We start from the raw sequence: 26,088 nt of genomic DNA on the forward strand, positions 1-26,088 counted from the left end.
CTCCCACCCACCCACCCATCCACCCATCCACCAACCCACCCATCTATCCATCCACCCACCCACCCACCTATCTATCCACCCACCCACCCACCCATTTATCCACCCACCCATCTATCCACCCACCCACCCACCCACCCATCTATCCATCCACCCACCCACCCACCCATCTATTCATCCACCCACCCACCAACCCACCCATCTATCTATCCACCCACCCACCAACCCACCCATCTATCTATCCACCCACCCACCCACCCATCTATCCATCCACCCACCCACCCCACCATCTATCCATTCACCCACCCACCTACCCACCCATCTATCCATCCACCCACCCACCCATTCACCCATCCATTAAGAGGAAGGGAGAGGGAGAGAGAGATAGAAACACCAATGATGAGAGAGAATCATGGATCGGCTGCCTCCTGCACGCCCCCTTACTGGGGATGGAGCCCGCAACCCCAGGCATGTGCCCGGTCCTAGAATTGAACCCTGGCCTCCTGGTTCATAGGTCCACGCTCAACCACGGAGCCATGCCAGCCGGGCCCTCAGCCTTGACTGCATGTAGGTGCACCCGCCGGCATCTCCAGGGCCTTGGGGAGCCTCGCTTGGTTTAACGGGCGGCCTGGCGGCGGCTGCCTTGGGTTCCCAGCACATTCCCCAGAATTCTCCTCTCCCCGGCTCCAGCCCGGCCGCCCTCATTTTCCTGTGGCGCTGGCATAAATAATGCAGATGCCTTCCAGCCCAGCAGCAGGAACTAGACCCAGATGTCAGGGGTGGGGAATGCAGCCGCTTCGAGCTGGGGAGTAGAGCGGTGAACAGGGGTGGGGGGGCCGCCCTGCAGACCAGCACAGCCAGGGGAGGTGTGTGTGGGAAGGAGGTGGGGAACCTCTTAAACAAGGGGTCCCCGTTAGCTCACAGGGGAAGGGGAATGAGACCCAGGAATGGGGGGTGGGGAAGAGATGGGCGGGCACGCGAGGAGCATAGCAATGGGGCTGCAGAAGGGATGGATGGAGCTCACGTTTACGTGAATGAAATTAACCTTGAATTTGGCTCCGGCAAGAATTCACCGGGAAGGGTACGAGGGAGATGCGTGAGAGCCCGATTTCGGGATGGCAAGGCAATCCACTCCGTGGTGTGCTTTTGCCAGGAAAGACAGGGACACGGGGGAAGCAGGGTGGTCTGGGGGGGGGGGGGGGGGGGGGGGGGGGGAGGGGGAGCGGGGCCAGACCTAACCACGCCAGCTGAAAGACTGAAAGATGAGACAGAGGCCGAAAACCAGGGCCACAGGCTTTATTAGAGGAGAAGGACCCTGCCGGGCTGCCTTGCAAAGGAAGAGAGCACACGTGCAGGAGTGAAGACGCCTTTTGAGGGGAGAAATGGGAAGGGATGGGCCTTAGGGTACTCGGCACGCGCTGATTGGTGGTTTCATATAAGGCACATGATTAGGCACTTAGGTACTTAGGAATCAAGGGCTTAGGGCAGGCGTCCTCAAACTGCGGCCCGCGGGCCACATGCGGGTGTTTTTGCCGTTCTGTTTTTTCACTTCAAAATAAGGTATGTGCCGTGTGCATAGGAATTTGTTCATAGTTTTTTTTTTTTAACTATAGCCCGGCCCTCCCGCGGTCTGAGGGACAGGGAACTGGCCCCCCGTTTAAAAAGTTTGAGGACCCCTGGCTTAGGGTATTTGGCAGGTGCTGATTGGTGGTTCAATGTACAGTCCATATAAGGTGCCTGGTTAGGGGCTCAGGAACGTCCAGGCCGCAGGTGCCGGTTACGTCCTACTCCGTCCACCAGTTGGGGGAAGGGAGGATCTATCAGAGACAACAGAAGCTCAATGGAGGTTTTAAGTCCCGCCCCCCCCGCCCCCCGCTTCCTGTGCTCCTGGCCTTGGGGGAAACACGCAGTCATCTTCCTTCCTTCCTTCTTTCCTTCCTTCCTTCCTTCCTTCCTTCCTTCCTTCCTTCCTTCCTCCCTCCCTCCCTCCCTCCCTCCCTCCCTCCCTCCCTCCCTCCCTCCCTCCCTCCATCTCTTTCTTTCTTTCTTTCTTTCTTTCTTTCTTTCTTTCTTTCTTTCTTTCTTTCTTTCTTTCTTCTTTCTTTCTTTTTAAAATATGTTTTTATTGATTTTTCAGAGGGAGAAGAAGGGAGAGAGAGAGAGAGAGAGGTGGAAACCTCGATGAGAGAGGAACATCCTCGATCAGCTGCCTCCTGCAGGCCCCACAGTGGGGATGGAGCCTGCAACCCGGGCATGTGCCCTGGACGGGAATCGAACCTGGGACCCTTCAGAATGCGGGCAGATGCTCTATCCACTGAGCAACACCGGCCAGGGCCGTGTTCCTTCCACGTTACTGTCCCGTTCTGCAGGGCTGCAGGTCCTCAGAGCCAGAGCGGTGTCTGCCTCGTTTTCCACCGGCGTGGAGAGCTCTCACGCGGCAGCACTGGTCTAGGTCTAAGAGAGCCGCCCTGGGGAGCGCCAGGCCCCCCCTCCTCCCTCCCCGCACCCCACGCCTCTCAGCTGCCATGCACGTGGAGTGCGCTGTGAATGGTGCTCTTCGACCTGGGCGGCCTGCTTCCCTTTAGTTCGCAGAGAACCCCGTGCTGATCCCCACCGCCACGCTCCGCTCACCGCAAAACCATGATTCCTTGACTGGGGTACCAATCCCAGCCAAACGGCTCCGGGAGAAGGCAATAGAGAAATGACGAACGCTTGCAAACATGGGTGCCGGATGCCAGCCAACGGGGGTTCAGAGGTTCACGGACGTCCTTAATCGCAGCGCAAACCCGGCCAAGGGGTGGGTTTGGTCTGAAATTCGGTTTTTCTCAGCTGCTCCATGGGGATACGTGCAGCACCCACTTCTGTATAGACCATCTGTATTGAGTTTTTAGCACAGTAAAGACAGTATCCCAAATCTTCAATCAAGTACCAGTAACTATTGTTGCCATCAAGGGCAGAAATACGTTATATTCCAATTTTAATTTTTTTCTGCCACACAACGGGGATACAGTAAATATTTGTTGAACTGCCCAGCCAGCATGGCTCAGTGATTGAGCATCGACCTATGAACCAGGAGGTCACGGTTCGATTCTCTGTCAGGGCACATGCCCAGGTGGCGGGCTGGATCCCCAGTGTGGGGTGTGCAGGAGGCAGCCGATCCATGATTCTCTCCATCATTGATGTTTCTCTCTCTCTCTCTCTCTCTCTCTCTCTCTCTCTCTCCCTCTCTCTCCCTCCCCCTTCCTCTCCGAAGTCAATAAAAAGTATATTTTAAAAATATATTTGTTGGACCAACTGATGAATGAGCCACCGATGATATCATTGGTTCACCTGTGGCCGTGGTCGGCAAACTGTGGCTCGCGAGCCACAGGCGGCTCTTTGGCCCCTTGAGTGTGGCTCTTCCACAAAATACCACGGCCTGGGCGAGTCTATTTTGAAGAAGTGGCATTCGAAGAAGTTTAAGTTTAAATGATGAGAATTCCTTCTTTTTTTATGGCAGCATAGTATTCCATTGTGTAGATGGACCACAGTTTTCTAATCCCCTCCTCTGCTGATGGGCACCTAGGCTGTTTCCAAATCTTAGCTATGGTGAATTGTGCTGCTATGAACATAGGGGTGCATATATCCTTTCTGATTGGTGCTTCTAGTTTCTTCGGATATAATCCCAGGAGTGGGATTACTGGGTCAAATGGGAGTTCCATTTTCAGTTTTTTGAGGAAACTCCATACTATTCTCCACAGTGGCTGCACCAGTCTGCATTCCCACCAGCAGTGCACGAGGGTTCCTTTTTCTCCGCATCCTCGCCAACACTTGCCGTTTGTTGATTTGTTGATGATAGCCATGTTTTAAGTGAAATAAGCCAGTCAATGAAAGAAAAATACCACATGATCTCACTCATTTATGGATAATAAAGAACATTATAAACTTGAACAAAAGATAGATACAGAGACAGTAAAGCATCAAACAGACTGTCAAATTTCAGGGGGAAAGTTAGGGAGAGGTGGGGGAGATAAGAGATCAATCAAAGGACTTGTATGCATGCTTATAAGCATAACCAATGGACGCAACACTCTGGGGGGTGAGGGCATATATGGGAGTGGGGTGGGGGGTGGCAATGGTAAGATATGTACACATATAATACCTTAATAAAAAAAATTGAAAAAAAAAAAAGAAGTTTAAGTTTAAAAAATGTGGCTCTCCAAAGAAATTTCCGTCGTTGTTGCTGTTGCTATTGGGCTCCGTGGACTCATGAGTTTGCCGACCGCTGCCCTGTGGGTATTGGACCGCTCACGCTCGGTGTCCCCGGCACAGAGTTTTACAGGAAGGAAATATGTGCTCCACCTTCCAGTGGGAAGGAAAAAAAAGCTTTCTCCCCGGAAATAACGTGGTAACGTGTCTTGTAATTGCCCCCGACCACGTCAGAGGAACACATGTTTGCTGTAATTAACAAGCCCTTGTTCTAGGGGAGATTGTCATTTGATCCGCACGCAGAACCGCGTCTCCCTCTCCGGGGGCGGCTAGAACTACCAGGGCAGAGCAGCGGTCTCTCCCGCGGGCCTGTCATTTGTCATTTATCTCGGCTCTCAGCATCTGTGAGGACGGGGAAACACACACACACACACACAAAAACCTCTTTTCTTCCCCGTTTGAGTTCAGCCTTCAAGGAGCACCTGTCAGCCCACGGGCAGAGCTTCCAGCTTCCTGGAGAAATCGGTTGCTAAGAAACAGGCTTGAATTGTTTGCCCACTTTTGCCATGAATGGTAGGTGTTCCATTCGTGGAGAGGAACGTAGGGGTGAGAGAGGAAGGCTGGTGGGGAATTATTCCTCGAACAACGATTTTTATGTGTTTTTTCGTTTTTGTTTTTGTTTTTGTTTTTATTTCGGAGAGAGGGACAGAAACATCCAGGACGAGAGAGAATCATGGATCGGCTGCCTCCTGCACGCCCCCTAACTGGGGATGGAGCCTGCAACCCGGGCATGTGCCCTGAACGGGAATCGAACTGTCACTTCCTGGTTCATAGGTCGACATTCAATCACTGAGCCACGACGGCCGGGCTCTCGTAATTTTTTTAAAAATATATATTTTTATTGATTTTTTTTTACAGAGAGGAAGGGAGAGGGATAGAGAGTTAGAAACATCGATGAGAGAGAAACATCCATCAGCTGCCTCCGGCACACCCCCCACTGGGGATGTGCCCGCCACCAAGGCACACGCCCTTGACCGGAATCGAACCCGGGACCCTTCCGTCCGCAGGCCGACGCTCTATCCACTGAGCCACACCGGTCAGGGCTCATAAATTTTTTTTTTTTTAAAAAAAGCTTTTGTTCCTACTCCCTCTTCTAGGTTTAACCCCGCCTCCTCTCCTGCCACAAGTGTCTTCCATCACATCCTCTTCAGTGCTAACCCCCCTCCAATCTGACGTTTCCCCCCACGAACGTGACCAATACGACGCTGATGGACGGACGTCCCCGGTGATTTTAACATGGCCGGGTTCTGCTGCCTCCACAGGTCCTGCCGGAGGAAGCTGACGCGTTAGACTTTTAAGAAACGGGTAGATGTGCCCGGGATTTACGCTTCCCTTTGCTTGGCCGTGGTAGGTCTTCTGTGATTTTCATGGCCATTCCCAGAAGAAGAACGTGTTTGTCTACGGCTGCAGCATCAAGGAGACCTTGTGGCAAGCCGAGTCGGCCCTGGGCGCGCCCGCTGTCTCGGAAGATGTCAGCTACAGGGTAGGTTTGAAGTGGCCTGTCGTTCTTTTTTTTTTTTTTTTAATATATATTTTTACTAGAAGCCTGGTGCATGAAATTCGTGCAGGGGGGCGGGGAGATCCCTCAGCCCAACCTGCACCCTCTCCAATTTGGGAGCCCTCAGGGGATGTCCTACTGACGGCTTAGGCCTGCTCCCCGTGGGTCTCTGCTCTCTGCAGACCTGCCTGCTTGACGCCACCGCAGGCCCTGGTGTCTGCTCTCTGTGGGGGCCTGCTTGCCCCTCACGGCCACAGCCAAGGGCAAGCAGTTCCCTGCGGTCTGCTGTCTGCTCGCTCGCTGCAGGGGATGTTCCCACCCTGCCCCCGGCCACTTGCACACGCACTGGCTCGGCGCACCTGGGTCCCGGGGATGTTCCTGCCCCGCCCAGCTGCTCCGTGCCTGCGCGCATAGGCCCGGAGTGGCCAGGGGTTGTTCCGGGACCCCGACCGTTCCAGGCCTACAGGCTCAGAGCGGCCTGTGTCCCGAGGACGCCCAACCCCGGGACCCAGGCCGCTTGGCGCCGGCACACGTGCAAGCGGCTGCCCCGCCCCCCAGCCGCTCGGTGCCTGCGTATGCGAATTAACCTGCCATCTTTGTTGGGTTAATTTGCATACTCACTCCTGATTGGCAGGCGGGCGTGGTGAAGTGACGGTCCATTTGCATCTTTCTCTTTTATTAGTGTAGATGGACTTCGTTGAGGAAGGGAGAAGGAGAGAGAGAGAGAGAGAGAGAAACATCAGGGATGAGAGAGAATCGTGGATCAGTTGCCTTTTACACGCCCCACACTGGGGATTGAGCCTGCAACCCCGGCATGGGCCTTTGACCGGACTCGAACCCGGGACCCTTCTGTCTGGCAGCCAATGCTCTATCCACTGAGCCAAACTGGCTAGGGCTGAAGTGGCCTATCTTGATAGAAAGAGATAGAGAGAAAAAAAAAAAGCCCAAACAAAATCGATACAACAGAAAATGTACAAACAGTAGAAAATCCACACGCACCCACGTTTGGCTTCTTGAAATAGTTAGCAAACGTGACCATCCTTTGGTTAGATGAAGAAAAGACAGAAGACCCTCCAAGCCTCCGTCGCCTCATCTTTAAAATGACTTTAAAAAATGGTGTCCAGCCCTGGCTGGTGTGGCTCAGTGGATAGAGCGTCGGCCTGCAGACTGAAGGGTCCCGGGTTCGATTCTGGTCAAGGGCACATGCCCAGCTTGTGGGCTCCATCCCCATCAGAGGGCGTGCAGGAGGCAACCCATCCATGATTCTCTCTCATCATGGATGTTTCTCTCTCTCTCCCTCTCCCTTCCTCCCTGACATCAGTTAGAAAAAAAAAAATGGTGTCCCTTTCTTGGGTGGATACGAGGTTTGCAGCAGCATGTATTACGTATATTATGCCTCCACCCAATCACCTGCAGCTCATCGCAATTGATTTTTGTTACTTTTATTTTTTTTTACTGTAGACGCTCCCCAGGATCCTGGATCAGCTCGCGCCCGCCTTCACCATGAGCAGCTGCAGCTTCCTGGTGGAGAAGTCTCGCGCGTCCACCGCCCGGGTCGTGGTGTGGAGAGAGATGGGGGTGGTCAGGAGCTACACCATGGAGAGTAGCTACTGCGGCTGCAACCAGGGCCCCTACCAGGTAGGTGGGGCCGCGGGGTGCCCATGCTTTCTGTCCCGCAGAGGTGCACTCTAACGGCGGGGGGGGTGGGGGAGCGGTGAGAGGGGGGCTCACTGGCCCTGCTCCCTGATTTTGCAAAACTAGCTCAAAGACTGCTCTCACGGGCAACACAGCTGCACCGATCCTGGAAGCTCTTTGTGCCGATCTCGCTTGTCCGTCCTCTGCCCTGGCCAGCAAGCAGCAGGGTGTCTCCCGGGACACACCCCCCAGCTCTGACGGAGCCGCTGCCCCATCCCGCTACGGGCCTGGGAGCATTTTACAACGAGTAGAGCAGACTGACGCGTCCCCTGTGCACATCCCCAAGGCGAGGGCGGAGGTCCGCGGCGTCGACGTTGCCGATGAAAATGCGTGCCGTGTTTCTCTATCTCCCGCGCTTGTCTCCGTCATCGGCTCCGTCGGTTATCTTGCTGTCACCGGGGCACCCGGGGGTGTGGGCACGGGCGTGCGGCTCATTGAGGCGAGTGGCCGTGGGACTCAGGCGCTCGTGTGGAGGGAAAGGGCTGGTATAAATCGCTTCTCGGAGCCTTTCCTTCTGTGCAGCGGCCAGCGCGTCTGACCCGTTGCTCGGAAGACTTTTCTGCTCGATGAATCCATTACTCGGCTGAAGCGGTCCCCGGAATGAGTCCATCCTTACCCACACCCTTGGGGATGCAGGAGAAGAAGGAGGAGGAGGAGGTCGTTGGAGGGGCGTGGGCCTGGGTGTCCAAAGACCTCCCTCTTCAACGTCCCAGCAGGGCCTCTAGCGGCTTGCCTCTGTGCTTCCAGAAGGTTCCACAGGAAATGCCGATCCGAGTGTCCTTGGAGGGTGCGTGGTCAGGAATCTGTTCACGCTCTTGGTATTTAATACCCATAGGACTGGAAAACAATCAGCCGGGAATATTGCGTCTCTAAGACATTCAGGACATAGGCTTGCGTCTCTCTGGCTGGCTGCCTCTCGATGGAAGGCGGCCAGTTCCTTGTTTGAAAGACAACGCCATGCCTGGCTGGCGTGACTCAGTGGTTGAGTGTCGACCTAGGACCCAGGAGGTCACGGTTCGATTCCTGGTCGGGGCACATGCCTGGGTCGCGGGCTCCATTCCCTTCCCCCCTGACGTGGGGCGTGCAGGAGGCAGCCGGCCCGTGATTCTCTCTCATCATTGATGTTTCTGTCTCTCTGCCCCTCTCCCTTCCTCTCTGAGATCAGTAAGACTCTATTTTTTAAAAATCTATATATATAAAAAGCCAGTGTCGTGATGACCATGAGGGGCATTGAGCACCCCTCGGTTCCTCCCCCACGGCCTTCAGGCTCCGATCGCAGCAAGGCGGGCGGGCGGGCAGCGGGCGGGCAGGACAAGCAAGCACAGCGAGTGGGTATGTGGGGCTGCGAGCGTGGTGGGGTGGCGGGCGGGCGGGTGGAGCAGCGAGCAGCGGCGGGCTACCGCACGCGATTTCACGCGCTGGGCCTCTAGTCAATAAATAAAAGGAAACTCCCCGTATTGGAGACTTCCACCGACTCTATTTCTCCACGCACCAACTCCGGCTCCCAGCGTCCAGTCCCGTAGGTGTCAGTGCCATTCACCCTAAGCCAGCTGGAAACGCGCGGTCCTTTGCCGTTGCCGTTTGAGAACGAAATGCCTCTTCGGTTCAGGCCCTCAGGGACTCTCCGCCTCCCATCTACCCTGCAAGCAAGAGCGAGAGGCTGTTGGGAATAACAAAAAGAGGCTTTTGCCCAAGGGGACGGCTCAGCATTTGCCCTGGGACGTTCCCTCCTCGCCCCCACCCCACCCCCCCCAGAAGGGACTGGCTCCAGGGAGCTCCCCTGGTTCAAGACCCCGTTTTGCTTTTCACAAGCGCCTTCTCGATATCCAACACCTCCGTATGGGTTGGCTCTCTCCTTCGCTCCGTCTTTCTGTCCTTCCACACCTTGAGTCACTGAGCAGAAATGCAGACCAGGGGGGGAGCCAGACGATGCTGAGTAAGCTCACATTTGCGAGGAGAGGGAGGGCACCCCATCCCGGGAAGGAAGGAAGCCAGCCCAGAGTTGGGTGTCCGGGTGATTTTTGCGGGAGGGAGAGCGTGAGGTCTAGGCGCTCGGGAGCCCGTGTGGCCATCTCCGTGCTGCCCAGATTGGGAACGGCGTTCGTGCGTGGAGAAGCGGGGTCCCGGCTGAGTTGTTCATTCTGAGGTCCTCTCTCCTTTCTTTGGTTAGCGTCGCCGTTTATCCAAACGCCGGCGGGCAGGTCACGGCGCCCGCGAGGTGTCGTTATATATGTATAGCCTTCCTTCACAAGCAAATACATGTTTTTGCCGTTTCTCGGCGAACGCGGCTTTCAAGCCATTCCAGGTGTTTCTCCCCACAGCACTGACGTACCTGACCGGTGAGTATTGAAAGGGAATATCGTTTCGTCCGGCGACGTGTACGTTGGAACTGCATTCAAGCACATCCGCTGTCACCTTCCAGTCGTTATGATGCATATATTTTCTCTTCTATTTTCCAGTCTATAGTTGGTTGGTCTTAAAAAAATTTTTTTTTCCTCCTGCTTTTGCTTTTTTGGGGGGGATGGTCTCTCCTGCTAGCTTCTATACTTAGACCCATCATTTGTATTTGCTATGGAAGTCCCACCCACGGAGAGATTTACCTGAGCTTTTAGGGACCGGCCCCAAACTACCGAGGCGGTGGATGGCGGGGAAAACGGAATGATTTGTTCTTTGCGGGGCTCATTTTTCAGGGGCGTCTAGTCTATCTGGACAGCCGTGGGCTTCAACACACCGAGTGCGTGTGATCCCGGGTCCCACGCGTGGTGTGTTGGCACATACAAAGGCATGTGTCTGGGCCTCGGGGTGGGGAGGCGCCTGTGGCTTAGAAAGGTAACGGGAGTGAGTCCCACCCCACGAGGCTGCCGACACGCATATGGCAACGCCGACGTGCTTATGGCAACGCCGCTCTCGTGTGGGACGGCAGAGCGGGCCTCACTCCGAGGGCGGACAGGAGGCCGGGACTCAGCTGGCGCTCAGCCACTGAGCCACACCGGCCCGGCTGCGCCAACGTTTTCATGCCAGCTGCGTTTGTCTCTCCCCCGTCGCCCGCCCCCCACACTCATGTCCTCTGCTGCCGCCCCTTCGCCGGGGCTTAGGGAATGGGATGCTTTCACTCCATCTCTGTGTCGATGCAAAAATGAAATCCAGGTCCTGATGTACCCTTTTGGTGTGACCAATTCTTTTTTTATTTTTTTATTTTTTAAAAATATATTTTATTGATTTTTTGCAGAGAGGAAGGGAGAGGGATAGTTAGAAACATGGATGAGAGAGAAACATCCATCAGCTGCCTCTTGCACGCCCCCCACTGGGGATGTGCCCGCAACCAAGGTACATGCCCTTGACCGGGAATCGAACCCGGGACCCTTCAGTCCGCAGGCCGACGCTCTATCCACTGAGCCACACCGGTCAGGGCTGGTGTGACCCACTCTTGGACCCGTCCCGGTCAATCCCCTTTCCTTTCTTATTGTGGTCTAACAAGTGTGTGTGTGTGTGTGTGTGTGTGTGTTTAATCCTCTTTGTATATGGTTTCAAAGCCCATGATGAGCCCCTGATGAACTCAACTGCGGGCGAAATGGGCTGCTGAAATACGGTCTCCAGCCTGCAGCCCTCCATCCCACAATGTCCGTCAGTGTTACGATGGGCTACGACGGCGGCTCTCAACCTGTGGGTCGCGACCCCTTTGGGAGTCGAATGACCCTTTCCCAGGGGTCGCCTAAGACCATCGGAAAGCACAGATGTTTACATGACGATTCAGAACAGTAGCCAAATTACAGTTGTGAGGTAGCAACGAAAATAATGTTATGGTTGGGGGTCCCCACCACACGAGGAGCTGTATCAAAGGGTCGCGGCATCAGGAAGGTTGAGAACCGCCGGGCTATTAGAAGGAATTCCATAAACGCCGGGAGGCAGAGGTCCGAAGGCTTCCAGCAGGGGCCTTGTCGGAGAGGGCGCGGGCAGCCGTGAATTTTATTTTATTATTATTTTTTAAATCCTCACCCGAGGATATTTTTTTCCTTTGATTTTTAGAGAGAGAGGAAGGGAGAGGGAGAGACAGAGAGAAACACCAACATGAGAGAGACACATCAGTTGGTTGCCTCCTGCGCATGCCCCCAACCGGGGCCAGGAGCCTGCCAGCAAGGTACGCGCCCTTGACCGGAATCGAACCCGGGACCCTTCAGTCTGCAGCCCGACGCTCTATCCACTGAGCAACACCAGCCAGGGCTTGTTCTCGCTCTTTGAAACGGAGTGGACCCCACACCACAGACCCCAGTCCCTTCCTTGACTGCGAGGAGTGGGCGATGGTTCCATTCCACCAGCCAATGTTTTTTTTTTTTTTTAAAATATATATTTTTATTGATTTCAAAGAGGAAGGGAGAGAGAGAGAGAGAAACATCGATGATGAGAGAGAATCATGGATCAGCTGCCTCCTACACGCCCCCTCCTGGGGATGGAGCCCACAACCCGGGCATGTGCCTTGCCCAGGAATCGAACCAGTGACCTCCTGGTTCATAAGTTGGTCAATGCTCAACCCCTGAGCCACGCCGGCCGGACTCCAGCCAGTGTTTTAATATTCTCCGCCATGCCTGCACTCCACTGGAGCAGCCTCCAAGATTTCTATTTTTAAAACTAAGCAGCAATTCTCTCTCTCTCTGTCCGTGCTCCCTGAATGCAAATGAGAAGAGACTATTTTTTCAGAAGACATTAAACCCTGTGGTTAGGAGGCAAGGCATTGGATATTTTCACATAAATGTATAATCTTGTTATTAATTAGACAACCTGTTGACTAGGGGACTGTACTTTGTGTTAAGCTGAAGTTTGGGACTAGGGCTGTTATATCGAAAACTCAAAACACATTGCAAAGTCCACCTATTGGGTCAAATTCGTTCTTCATTCATTCTTTCTTTTTTAAAATATATATTTTATTGATTTCAGAGAGGAAGGGAGAGGGAGAGAGAGAGAAACATCAATGATGAGAGAGAATCATGGGTTGGCTGCCTCTTGCACGCCTCACACTGGGGATGGAGCCCGCAACCCGGGCATGGGCCCTGACCGGGAATCGAACCGTGACCTCCTGGTTCCTAGGTCGACACTCCACCACTGAGCCACGCCAGCCGGGCAGCCTGTAGCATTTCTGTAAGCGACTTCCGTCATTTACCGACTGTGTTTTAGGTGGATTGTTTATTCTTTTTAAACTTTCGTGTAGTCATCAGAAACGGGGTAGGGATGATGAGTGTACCTTCCTGAGCATATGTCTATATAAAGCATCTAGTATAGTGTCTGACACAGAACACGACTCACTTCTCATCTTCACTGTCCTCTCCCTAAGTCTGGTCGGCAAACGGCGGCTCGCGAGCCACGTGTGGCTCTTTGGCCCCTTGAGTGTGGCTCTTCCACAAAACGCCACGGCCTGGGCGAGTCTGTGTTGAAGAAGTGGCGTTAGAAGAAGTTTAAGTTTAAAAAATGTGGCTCTCCAAAGAAATGTCAATCGTTGTCCTGTTGATATTTGGCTCCGTGGACTCATGAGTTTGCCGACCGCTGCCCTAAGTTATTGTTATACCCAGCCTACGGATGTGAAAAGCAATATGGGCTCAGGACGGGGTGGCTCCGTGGTCAGGTGTCAGCCTATGAACCAGGAGGTCATGGGTTCGATTCCTGGTCAGGGCACATGCCCGGGTGGCGGGCTCGATTCCCAGGAGGGGGGGCGTGCAGGAGGCAGCCCATCAACGATTCTCTTTCATCATGGATGTTTCTCTCTCCCTCTCTGAAATCAATAAAAATACATTAAAAAAAAAAAGCAAGATGGGGAAACGTGTAAGGGGCATTCCAAATGCTGCACAACCGGTCTGTGGTGGGATTAGGACGTAAGCCGTGTTCTAATTAGAACCCGGGCACTAAACCCGTGCTCCTTAACCACACACCACGTGGCCTCGTGTTGATGGAATTTTCAGGTGCGTCGCGAAGCCGGGACAAGCCGTTATTACGTTACATGGCCAATTTGTGTCTAAAAAAGATCTTAGCAAAATGTAATCCCGGGCAAACTATCAAAAGAGGGAACTTAATATGAATAATTGGCGAGCGCTGCGTGCGCTTGGTTGAAAGGAGAAAGAAATCACTCAAGTACAAGGTGGCTGAAAAAAACTATGTAGGGCTTTGACGTACTTACTGGCACAGCCATAGTCCACGGAGCCAAACGGGCTGGGCATTTAACACTCCGGATGGCCCGCAGCAGACCCATGGTATTACCTGTGTGACAAACCAACCATGAGCCCGGACGGTGTGGTGGAGCGTCGGCCCATGAGCCGGAGGTCTGGGTTCGATTCCCAGCCAGGGCACCATGCCCAGGGGATGAGCTTTACCCCCAGTAGGAGGCGTGCAGGAGGCAGCCGATGCACGATTCTCTCTGGCATCCATGTTTCTCTCTCCCTCTCCCTTCCTCTCTCCGAAATCAATCAAATCTTTAAAAAAAATACATTTCCTATAAGATGTTTGGACACAGGAACCCCAGTTGCCAAGAATACAAAACCCAGAGGCTTGGGGGTCAACCCTGTAGGCCTCGGTCGCCTTGATGGGAAGTCCAGCCCCTTGAACTTGGCCTGTTTGAGCCAAGTACAGAAACAGTGTTAGCAACGACACAGGTGCCATCTGACTCGCTCAGGAGAACTGGAGAGCTGTGGGAGTATATGTCACCGTGCCCGTCCACGAGAGGATGGCGGATGTTCCATCTGGGGCACAGGTCGCATCCTTAGCGACCCCTGCCCGGGTTAGGGATGCGTCTTTCGCAGTGTTTATTTCTACGGGCATGCCTCCCGCTCTTTGGAACACTGCCCTGACCGTTCTCATAAGCAGGGGGCCGATGTACAACACGGCAGCCCCTCTCCCAGGAATACTACGGTGAGATGACGTGTGGAGACCTGCTCCTCGTATCCTATCTAATAAAGAGGTAATATGCAAATTGACCCTCACGCCCTCACAGAGATGGCTGCCTACGACCAGGCCAGCAGCGGGGTTAGTGAGGGAGGACCAAACGACTGAACAAGCAGGCTGCGTGGGGCGACCAGGCCGGCGGGGGGGTGCAGTTGAGGGCGACCAGGCCAGCAGGGGTGGGCAGTTAAGGGCGATCAGGCAGGCAGGCAGGTGAGCAATTAGGACCCAGCGATCCAGGATTGTGAGAGGGATGTCTGACTGCCGGTTTAGGCCTGATTCCAGGGATCGGGCCTAAACCTGCAGTTGGACATCCCCAAGGGGTCCCGGATTAGAGAGGGTGCAGGCAGGCTGAGGGAACCCCACCCTCCCGTCCACGAATTTCATGCACTGGGCCTCTAGTTTAAATATAAAAATGCTACTTGGATTTCGCCGCCCGAGAGGCAGGAGAAGGATGACTCCTTGTTGAGTGTCAGGGTGAGGATGCATTTGGTCTGGACCAGAGCTATGCACGTGGAGCAGACTGCCTTGAAAACGTAGGAAGCGTCCCGCTTTTTGAACGCGTTGAAGCGACGGTGAGCATCGCAGGAATACGCTGGGGCCGCTGTGTAATATCTGCGCTTTGAACGGGAGGTTGAAATAGGTGAACTCTGGTGTCTCCTTCAAGGCGAGGAGTCTGTGACTCAGAAGGACTCTTGCGAGGTGCTGATGCATGGCTAATGGCTGCGAGAAAAAGAAAAAGACGTATTTTGGAGTAATGATCGAAAGGAAATGGAGATTGGCTTAAGGCTGCAGTGACTTCTTTTTTTTTTTTTTGCATCGTCTCTGAGCCCGAGTTACAAAGGGAATAATGAGCCTCGTGTTGTGTCCTCGGCCATGGCGCCGTGTGCTATTCCCCTAATCATCTGGGGTAGTTTCTCGGGAAAGACGATGCAGATCATGCCCCTGAAGTTGGTTTCATTTCCATTTGAGCTGGCGTCCAACCCGGGGGCAAGTTTCGCGTTAAGCACTGTAACTGTGTAGGTTCTAATTGCGTCTGTATTTATACTTTTCCGTCCTGGTCTCCGTCTCCTATCCTAAATGACACTGTGTTGGCTTTTTTTTTTTTCCCTTTGGAATTGAAATATGTTATGCATTCTTTTTTTATTAAAAAAACCCCACATATTTTATTGATATGTTTACAGAGAGGAAGGGAGAGGGATAGAGAGTTAGAAACATCGATGAGAGAGAAATATCGATCAGCTGCCTCCTCCTGCACGCCCCCCTACCGGGGATGTGCCCGCAACCCAGGCACATGCCCTTGACGGGAATCGAACCTGGGACCCTTCAGTCCGCAGGCCGACGCTCCATCCACTGGGCCACACCAGTTGGGGCGATAATACGTTTATGTCGAAGAACAGATGTGGAGGTGGAGGACAGCGGACAGCATTGCTTGAAAGGAAGCAAGCTGCCGTGCTTTAAGCTCGGAGCCGCGCGCCTCTCCTGGCAAAGGAAAGTCCGTCTCGTGACCAATGGGACGCGGCAGGATTTGCGTCTTGCTGGTGACCCATTTAACAAGCCAAAGAAAGAGCCTCCCATTTTCCTTTACGTTTTCCTTTAAGAAAGTCAGCACGATTTGCCTTTTGATGTCTTACGTCTCTTTCTTATTACATCTTGTTTATTCCCTGTGGGTTAGTGGCACAGACATGTGCGTAGCAGCTAAAAGGCACCCTTTGATATGGCGCAGACATAACGCATTAACTTCCACGTCGGAGGGGGAAAACCTGTTTGGAGCGGATGGAGCACCCGGGGGCTGGGACGCTAGCAGACTCTCTATTTCAAGCCGCCTTGCCTCTTCAAACGTTTTGATGTCCCTGATCCCTGCCCCACATCAGTCGGAATGTAGAAATTGCCGGTGACGTGAAGATGTTGGTTTGGCTGGTCCCCGGTTGAGGCCCGGTTTTCATTTTGCAGAAGGTGCTAAAAAGTTCATGTTGGCCCAGCCGGTGTGGGTCAGTGGCTGAGCGTCGACCTAGGAACCAGGAGGTCAGGGTTTGATTCCCCAGTCAGGGCACATGCCCGGGTTGCGGGCTCGATCCCCAGGAGAGGACGTGCAGGAGGCAGCCGATCGACCTTTCTCTCTCACCATTGATGCTTCTTTTTCTCTCTCCCTCTCCCTTCCTCTCTGAATTCAAGAAAAAAAAAAAATATATATATATATAGACTAGAAGCCTGGTGCATGAAGATTCGTGCCAGAATGGGCCTTCCTTTCCCTGGCTGCCGGCACCGCCTTCACTCTGGCCGGAGCCGCCTTTCCGCCTTCCTACAATGCTCAGGGGCCTGGAGTGGCCGGGGGTGGTGCGGAATGCCTGCGTCGTCGCCATGGCAATGACGCAAGCGTCCCACCCCTGGCTGCTCGGCGCCTGCGTATGCAAATTAACCTGCCATCTTTGTTGGGTTAATTTACATACTCACTCCTGATTGGCTGGTGGTCGTCACAAAGGTATGGTCAATTAGCATGTTACTCTTTGATTAGGTAGATTAGGTAGATTTTTACTGATTTCAGAGATAGTAAAGGAGAGGGAGAGAGAGAGATAGAGAGAGAAACATCCATGATGAGAGAGTCATGGATCGGCTGCCTCCTGCACGCCCCCCACTGGGGATCGAGTCCGAAACCCCGGGCATGTGCCCTGACCGGGAATCGAACCGTGACCTCCTGGTTCATAGGTCAATGCTCAACCACTGAGCCACACCTGCCCGGGGCCAGTTCAAACCTCTTCATTGGTGTAGTTACTCTTTCAAAAGCTGATACGTATCGACTGCCTGCTAGGAGCAAGGCGCCATGCCAGGCCCAAGAGATGTGTGTGATCCATTGTAGCGTCAAGCACGGAATAGGCACTCGATAGAGCTGTTCAGGTAGATGTGACATCTGTCTTCAGCGACCCTACAATGTCCTCAGTGTATGGACCACCCCATGGCACTTCCTGTCGGTCTTGAAATCCAAGGTCACCTCCAAATGGTCTCATCTTTGACTCCCATTGCTTTCCTATCTCTCCTCTCTTTCCTGAAACAAAATGAAAACTTAGGGGAAGATGGTGAAGTTCAGATTTCATTAGCTTTGGGCGTTGCTGCTCCCTGGGGAGAGAATCACATTGTGGGGTGACCTTTGTAGTTAATTCACAGGCCGGAGGAAATGGCCCTCCGCGCCTGTTTTATTTATAGGTAATTACACGCTGCTGCTAAGCGTGGTCCCGTGGGGTGCACCGAGGCCGAATACGGCCCTCCCCCTTCCCCGCTTCATTCCCAGACCCTGGGCCACAGAGGCCGGGAGGGGACAGAGATCAGACCGTGACAAGCTCTAAGATAGAAGGCGTGGCTCGGTGGTCGAGCGTCGACCTATCGAACCAGGAGGGTCAGGGCTCGATTCCCAGTCAGGGCACATGCCCGGGTTGGGAATCATGCATGGATCAGCTGCCTCCTGCATGCCCCCTACTGGAGATGGAGCCCACCACCCGGGCATGTGCCCTTGACCTCCCGGGAGTCGAGCCCAGGACCCTTCGGTTCCCAGGCCGACGCTCTATCCACCGAACCAAACCAGCTGGGGCCAACTGTACATATTTGGTGCTTTTTTATCGGAATTTAAAAATATATATATATTTTATTGATTTTTTTTTCACAGAGAGGAAGGGAGAGGGAGTAAGAGTTAGAAGCATCGATGAGAGGGAAACATCGATCAGCTGCCTCCTGCACACCCCCCACTGGGGATGTGCCCGCAACCAAGGCACATGCCCTTGACCGGAATCGAACCTGGGACCCTTCAGTCAGCAGGCTGACGCTCTATCCACTGAGCCAAACCAGCTCAGTGTTCTCTTCTTAAAAGGACACCAGTCATTGGATTTAGGTCCCACCCTAAATCCAGTATGATATCATACTGAGATCCTTAACGTCATTATAGCTGAAAAGCTGCTCCTTCCAAATAAGACGACATCCATAGGTACTACACTGACCTTAGTCAAGTTACTTCTTTCTGGCTCAGCCTCAGTTTCCTCATCGATAAATTAGGGGTAATGTTGCCAATCAGAATAGTGGTGGAGGGAAATAAATCACAAAACGTTTGGAAAGCCCCTGGCGTTTTGGTGGGCATTTAGCAACCAATCAGGTTTTCATCTTTAAAAATATATATATATCTCAGAGAGGAAGGGAGAGGGAGAGAGATAGGAACACCAATGATGAGAGAATCATTGGTCAGCTGCCTCTTGCACGCCCCCTACTGGGGATCGAGCCTGCAACCTGGGCATGTGCAGAGACTGGGAATCAAACCGTGACCTCCTGGTTGATGGGTTTTGACGCTCAACCAGTAAGCCACATGGGGCCTGGCAAATATTCTATATAATAAAGAGCTAATATGCAAATGGTCCTCATGCCCTCGCACCCTTGCACCCGGGCCGGGGGACCTGAGGCCGCGCCCTCCACCCTGCGAAGCTTGACAGGGTTGGGGCCGCTGGGTCTGGGCCTCCCGTGATTTCGAGGTGCGCGTGGGTGGGCGGGGACTTGACTCTGGGTCCCACAGCCCACCCCAGACTCTGACAGGAGGGAGATTTTCATATACGTTTTACTAATTTTCTTTCATCTCTGACACTTCTATGATAGAGAAAGGGCAAATAGCAATATCAAAATATTTCCTCTAATTAACTCCCTTTTAATGTGCACGAATTTCATGCACCGGGCCACTAGTGTATATAAACTGAGTGGCCAGATTATTATGATCTCTGAACACATAATAATCTGGCCACTCAGTGTGTGAGTGTGTGTGTGTGTGTGTGTGGGTGTGTGTGGGTGTGTGTGTGTGTGTGTATTAGAGGCCCGGTGCATGAATTTGTGCATGGATGGGGTCCAGCCAGCCTGGCCAGGGGGAGGGAACATAGGCGGTTGGCTGGCCTGCCGCTGGTCGAACTCCTGGTCAAGGGGACACTTTGCGTATTAGCCTTTTATTCTATAGGATATACACCGAGTGGCCAGATTATGATGCGTTCTGAGATCATCGTCATCTGGCCCCTCCGTGTGTATATAGAATAGAAGATACATCATAGAAGTGGGGCCAGGCAGTGGAGGAAGAGTGAGTGGAAACTGAAACTCCAAGGCCGAATCCCCCACAAGGCCAGGCGAGCAGCTCCCCCTCCCCCCACCTGTCCCGGGGGCTGCTTTGGGAAGGGATGCTCAGCTGTGATGAGCCAACCTGGCCACAGGGTGTCACAGCTGCCCAGACACTCCGGACACACTCCCTCGGAGAGGAAAGGTCTGACCGGTGAGACCGGGGAGGCTCACAGCCCCCCTCTCCTGCCGACACTGCCCGGGGAGCCGGCCCTGGTGAGCCGGCGTGTCCCAGGTCAGCTGAATGCTGGCTGCTCCCACGAGGCGGGGAGGGGCTGGGGCAGCCCTGGCCGGCTCAGGACTGGCTCCGTCACCCGTGGTCAGATCCTCAGACCCAGTTTGCCACACTGAAGGGCTTTACATCATTTTTCTGGAGAAGGATCTGGCAGGGAGATAGGAGACCGTGATTTGGGTGTTGGCTCTGCTTTCTTTTCTTTCTTTAATATTTGTTATTCATTTCAAAGAGGAAGGGAGAGAGAGAGAGATGGGAACATGATGAGAGAGAATCATTGATCGGCTGCCTCCTTCACGTCCCCCCACTGGGGATCAAGCCTGCAACCTGGGCATGTGCCCTGACCGGGAATCGAACCTGGGACCCTTCAGTCCGCAGGCCGACGCTCTATCCACTGAGCCAAACCGGCCAGGGCTGACTGCTTTCTTCAAGCCCATGTGACCTGGCTTGTGTCATTTTGTTTGTTTGTTTTTCTTTTTCATTAATTATCCAGCTTTTTGTTGTTGTTTTGTAAATCCTCACCCAAGGTACTTTTTCCATTGATATTGAGAGAGAGTGGAAGGAAGGGGGGGAGACAGAGAGAGAGAGAGAGAGAGAGAGAGAGAGAGAGAGAGAGAGACATCGATGTGAGAGACAGAGATTGGTTGCCTCCCGCACATGCCCCCACCAGGGCCAGGGGTTGAGCCTGCAGCCGAGGTCAATGCCCTCGACCATCATCGAACTGTGACCTCCTGGTCCCTAGGTCGATGCTCAACCACTGGGCCACGCCAAGGTGCTCTTAGGAGAGGCACAGGAATCGGGGGGAGACGGAAGCTTTGAGGAAGAGAACAGGAGGAAGCAGCTAAAGAGAAAAGAAGTTGGATACCCTGTAACCCTGGGGAGGGCTCGGGGGAGGGCGTAACGGGAGGATGGGGATTGAGGAGGATCTGGGAGGCAAGGCCCCCAGCCCCCGGGGGCTGATGAGAAAAATCTCCGTGGCCTTCGAGGCGTGCCGTTCCCACCTCCCGTCCTTCCCTGGGGACACAGAGCCGCTCTGTCCGTCTGTGCCTTTCCGTTCCTCGCCTCCACGCAGGGCCCCGCCCGCCGAGGGCGTGCAATGCATGTTTGCTGAATGCAGAAAGGGAACACACACAAACACAGGGCTGTTTAGGAAAGCCGTGGTCATGGCAACGGACCGGTTACAGAGGAAGAGCAGGCCGCGGGCATCCTCTGTCTCTCCACCCGGTGCTGAGGAGGGGCAAGGAGAGGCAGGCAGCGTGGGCTGGTGCAGCCCCTCGCTCACCCCAAGACCCTGGGGTCCCACCCCCCGAGTTTCTGGTTCAGCAGGTCTGAGGGCAAGTGGGTGCTGCTTGCGGCTCCAGTGGACACACTTAGAACCGCCGAGCTCGTGGTAAGGGCCTTTGAATAGGCAGTGAGAAGACCTAGATGGGCCCTAGCCGGCTTGGCTCAGTGGATAGAGCATCAGCCTGCGGACTGAAGGGTCCCCGGTTCGATTCCCATCAAGGGCACATGCTCCGGTTGTAGGCTCCATCCCCAGGAGGGGCGTGCAGGAGGCAGCCCATCCATGATTCTTGCTCATCATGGATGTTTCTCTCTCTCTCTCTCTTTCTCTCTCTCCCTCTCCCTTCCTCTCTGAAATTAATAAAAATATCTTTAAAAGAAAAAAACAAAACAGAAGACCTAGATGGAACTCCAACTCCCTCTCTTATTTGCAGTTGCATTATGGGTATTTCTCTGTGCCTGGTTCCCCATAGACAAGATGGGGATCGAACCCACAACGCAGGGATGATAGAAACATTAAGTGAGATTTGCTTCACCTACGTACCTAAAACCTGCTTGCTGAGCCCTGGCCGGGTAGCTCGGTTACTTACCCGGTTACTTAGAGGGTCGTCCCAATACCCCAAGGCCGTGGTCAGCAAACCGCGGCTCTCGAGCCACATGCGGCTCTTTGGCCCCTTGAGTGTGGCTCTTCCACAAAATACCACGGCCTGGGCGAGTCTATTTTGAAGAAGTGGCATTCGAAGAAGTTTAAGTTTAAAAAATTTGGCTCTCCAAAGAAATTTCCATCGTTGTCCTGTTGATATCTGGCTCTGTGGACTAATGAGTTTGCCCACCACTGCCCTAAGGTTACCAGCTCAATCAGGGCACATACAAGGATCAACCAATGAATGCATAAATAACTGGAACAACAAATCGATGTTTCTCTCTCCCCCCTCCCCCAAAAAAAAAATAATATTTTTTTTAATGTTTTTATTGATTTCAGAGAGAGGAAGGGAGACGGGGAGAGAGAAAGAAGCTTCCGTGATGAGAGAGAATCATGGATCGGCTGCCTCCTGCACGCCCCCTACTGGGAATCGATCCTGCAACCCGGGCATGTGCCCTTGACCGGGAATGGAACTGTGACCTCCTGGTTCCTAGGTCGGCGCTCAACCACGTGTATTTGCTGAGCTTAACGTTGTCTGTATGTCTGTCCAGCTGCCTCCGTGTGGAGGGAACCTGACCGTGGCCTGCTTGGCTGTGTGTGCCTTGGGCCGTAGGAAACCGTAACATTTACACCGTTAATGCTGTCCTGGTCCTGGCTGTGGGCGAGACTGCGGGCCTAACACTGACCAAGTGAACCAGCCTGGCTGGGCCGGCGGGGTTCAGTGGATAGAGCATCGGCCTGCGGACGGTAAGGGTCCCGGATTCGATTCCGGCCACGGGCACGTGGCTGGGTCAGTGGTGGGAAAACTCATGAGTCCACAGAGCCAAATACCAACAGGACAACGATTGAAATTTCTTTGGAGAGCCAAATTGTTTAAACGTAAACTTCTTCTAACGCCACTTCTTCAACGTAGACTCGCCCAGGCCGTGGTGTTTTGTGGAAGAGCCACACTCAAGGGGCCAAAGAGCCTGCATGTGGCTCGTGAGCTGCAGTTTGCCGACCACTGGCTTTGGTCGGGTGCGTACAGGAGGCAACCATTCGATGTGTCTCTCTCACATTGATGTTTCTTTCTCTGTGCCTCTCCCCCTTCCTTCCAGTCTCTCTGAAAATCAATGGGAAAATGTCCTCCAGGGAGGATTAACCAAAAAAAAAAAAAAAAATTAAAAAGCCACCGTTTCGATTCCTGGTCGGGGCACATGCCGGGGTTGTGGGCTCGATCCCCTGTAGGGCGTGCAGGAGGCAGCCGATTCATGATATTTCTCTCTCATTGATGTTTCTGTCTCTCTATCCCTCGCCCTTCCTCTTTCTCTAAAAAAATCAATAAAAACATATTTTTGAACACACACACACACACACACACACACACACACACACGCACACACACGAACCAGCAACACTCCACGAACGAGGGCACTCAGGTACCTAACGAAATTATTCTTGAGGTTCGCGATGCCGCTGCTTGGCGTTATCAGCAACGCCTGGACCCCGGAACGGGCATTCGTTTGAAAACAGGTGTCGACACAACAGATGCATTCATTTCCGTGGGTTCCTTTTCAGAGTTTGAAAATGAACTGCAGGTGAGTAAACACCAGCGTTAGCCCCAGCCGGTGTGGCTCCGTGGTTGAGCGTCGACCTATGAACCAGGAGGTCACGGTTCGATTCCCGGTCAGGGCACATGCCCGGGTTGCGTGTTCGATCCCCCGTGCGGGGCGTGCAGGAGGCAGCCGGCCCACGATTCTCTCTCATCATGGATGTTTCTCTCTCTTTCTCCCTCTCCCTCCCTCTCTGAAATAAAAAAAAATACATATTTAAAAAAATGAATACATAAACATGAACACCGACTGCATGAGCCATTCAAAGTGTGTACGCGTTTTTCTGGGACGCCCTGCATGGCACGGAGGATTCATTAGTGGAACCACCTGCCTTGCCACGCAGCGGGGTGGAATCTCGCGGGAGCTGGGACGTGACTGTGCTCTTCTGCGTCTCCACGCTGCCCACGCCGGGACCCCACGGCGTTAGACGCTCGGCCTCCATCTTAGATGCCAGGTCGGCTACCCACTCTCAGTATCGTTTTGGTCACCGAGCCCTTACTTTCCTTCATAGCGGCCCCCAAAGTAGGAGAATGGGGGCACCGGCGGTTCAGATACGCCCGAGAGAAGCCGGGACGCGCTTCCTGGGAAGGAACACGTGAAAGGGCCGAGGCGGCCGCGGCGGCCGGTGAGAAGGAGCCTTCCCTCCGCGGGGTTGTGAAGAAGGAGAAAGACATTGGTGCTGTGTGTGCGTGCGTGTGTGTGTTTCATCCTCACCCGAGAATATGTTTCCATTGATATTTAAAGAGAGCGGAAGAGAGAGGGAAAGGCAGAGAGAAATATCGATACCCTGCATGTGCCCCAAGCCTCGAGCAGGGCCCGGGCCGGGGCCCGGGCCGGGGATGGAGCCTGCCACCGTGGTCCGTGCGGCGTTGAACCCGGGACCCTCCGGTCCGCGGGCCGACGCTCTGTATCCACGGAGCCACACCGGCTCGGGCGAAGTTCGTGCTAGTTTTGCTGGGGCACCTCAGAGTGCAAGGGTTACGGCCACGGAGCGTGAGGAGGACGGACTAAGACGGAAAAGACCTTGAATATGGGGGCGCCGGGGGGAGACCTGGACAGGAAATGTTGGACTGGACGGCAGCGCGTTGGGCTGGAAGGCGTGGAGCTTATGCCGGACGTCAGCCAGGCCCCTTACGGAATGCCAACGGCCGTAACCCAGATTCGGGGACAGGCCTGGGCCGAGGATCGGACGTGATGGCTGGAGCTGTGGCAGCCCCTTTGCGACCACGAGGAAGAGCCGAGGACACCGCTGAGGGGACAAGGCCGGAGACCCCCCCCCCCTGCTGTCAGGTATGTCAGAAGGTCACGGTGCCACCGTGGACCCATCCCTGACATCCTCATTGCCTAGTGGGGTTTGTTTGGGTTTTTTTTTATTATGGTTTCACACGTATGGACGATAATTGCTTTGAATCTTCTTCTTCTTCTTTGTTTAATCCTCCCCTGAGGGTATTGTTCCGTTGATTTTTAGAGAGAGTGGAAGAGAGAGGGAGAGACAGAGAGAAGATGCTGATGGGAAAGAGACACATCGATAGGTTGCCTCCCGCGTGGGCCCCGACCAGGCCCAGGGACCCTGCAACCAAGGCACCTGCCCTTGACCGGAATGGAACCTGGGACCCTTCAGTCCGCAGGCCGATGCTCTGTGCACTGAGCCACACCGGCTGGGGGGCTTGCTTTAACCAGTCTTGTTCATGCCTGTCTCGGGGTATATATATTCACAAAAATGTCTCTGAGGCGTATCTACAGAGGTGTTCCATTGTTGAGTTCCAGGGTGTGAATATGTGTGGTTTTGTTGAATAAACCCCAAAATAGTTATTCCAGCTCCCTCCCCCTTCCACACCCCCAGCATTAGAAGAAATGTCACACTTCATTTCTTCGACAAAACGTAGGATCTCTGACGTCTTCAGTTTTGCCTGCATGGTGGAGGCGAAATCTCTTTCAGTGTGATGTTCCTTCCAATGTTGCTTATTGCTAAAGGAGGTCAAGCACATTTCACGTGCTTAAGGGGTTATTGCTGTGTTTGCTGGTAATTTTTCTGTTTGTTTTTTGGGTTTTTTTTCCCGTGGTTTTTTTTCCCCCTGAGACGTGTTCACGTTCTTGGCACATTTTTCTGGGTTTCTAAAAAGCGTGAATTTCTAATGGACTCCCCGGTGCTCTTCCTATGTTTAGTCTACTTTTTTTTTTTTTTTTGGTCGTTGTAAGTCGCGCAGGTACGTTCTTCTCTGCGTGAAAGCAGAATGTGGCTCGACTTCCTCACTCACTCTCTGTGGGATGTACTGTGATGGGTCAGCCACGGCTCCTAACTGGACCTAGACAGGGGGAGGGGGGGGGGTCAGGCTTTGGCCTTCACGATCTGTTCTTTTGGCGTCTTATTTAAAAAACAAACAAAACAAACAAACAAACCCTCCCGTGCCCTTCTGAAAGGAAACACAGTGGGTACGTCCCGTTCTGACACCAGGTGTGCGGCTTTTCCTCATTTGGGCCAATTATCCAACACCAATTGCACCTTCTACAACTCCATCCGTGGCCGGCACTGACCCCCCCCCCCCCCCCCCCCCAAGAGTCCGCTTCCGATCCCACGGACTGCTCCCTGCTTCCGATGTGGCAGTCACAACTGTGTGCATATATTTACATGCAAGAGGTAAACAAATTCATACTTTAAAAAAAAAAAATGGGTTTATGCCCAGCCTGTGTGGCTCAGGGGTTGAGCATTGACCTAGGGACCAGGAGGTCAGGGTTCGATTCCCGGTCGGGGCACATGCCCGGGTTGCAGGCTCCATCCCCAGTGTGGGGCGTGCAGGAGGCAGCCGATTCATGATTCTCTCTCATCATGGATGTTGTGCTCTCTCTTTCT

The 26,088-nt window shown here is 53.6% G+C and overlaps 1 protein-coding gene across 1 annotated transcript in view; it reads left to right on the forward strand.

The window, feature by feature from the left end:
• The window catches only part of AGBL1 (AGBL carboxypeptidase 1), a 233,263-nt gene that overhangs the window by 135,195 nt on the left and 71,980 nt on the right, over window positions 1-26,088 (forward strand). Inside the window, exons 20-21 of the mRNA XM_054713289.1 lie at window positions 5,597-5,728; window positions 7,205-7,381. Coding sequence (XP_054569264.1) covers window positions 5,597-5,728; window positions 7,205-7,381 — 309 coding nt within the window. The remainder of the gene's footprint in view (window positions 1-5,596; window positions 5,729-7,204; window positions 7,382-26,088) is intronic.

The sequence above is a fragment of the Eptesicus fuscus genome, chromosome 25 (genome assembly GCF_027574615.1).
Source record: "Eptesicus fuscus isolate TK198812 chromosome 25, DD_ASM_mEF_20220401, whole genome shotgun sequence".
Taxonomy (NCBI): domain Eukaryota; kingdom Metazoa; phylum Chordata; class Mammalia; order Chiroptera; family Vespertilionidae; genus Eptesicus; species Eptesicus fuscus.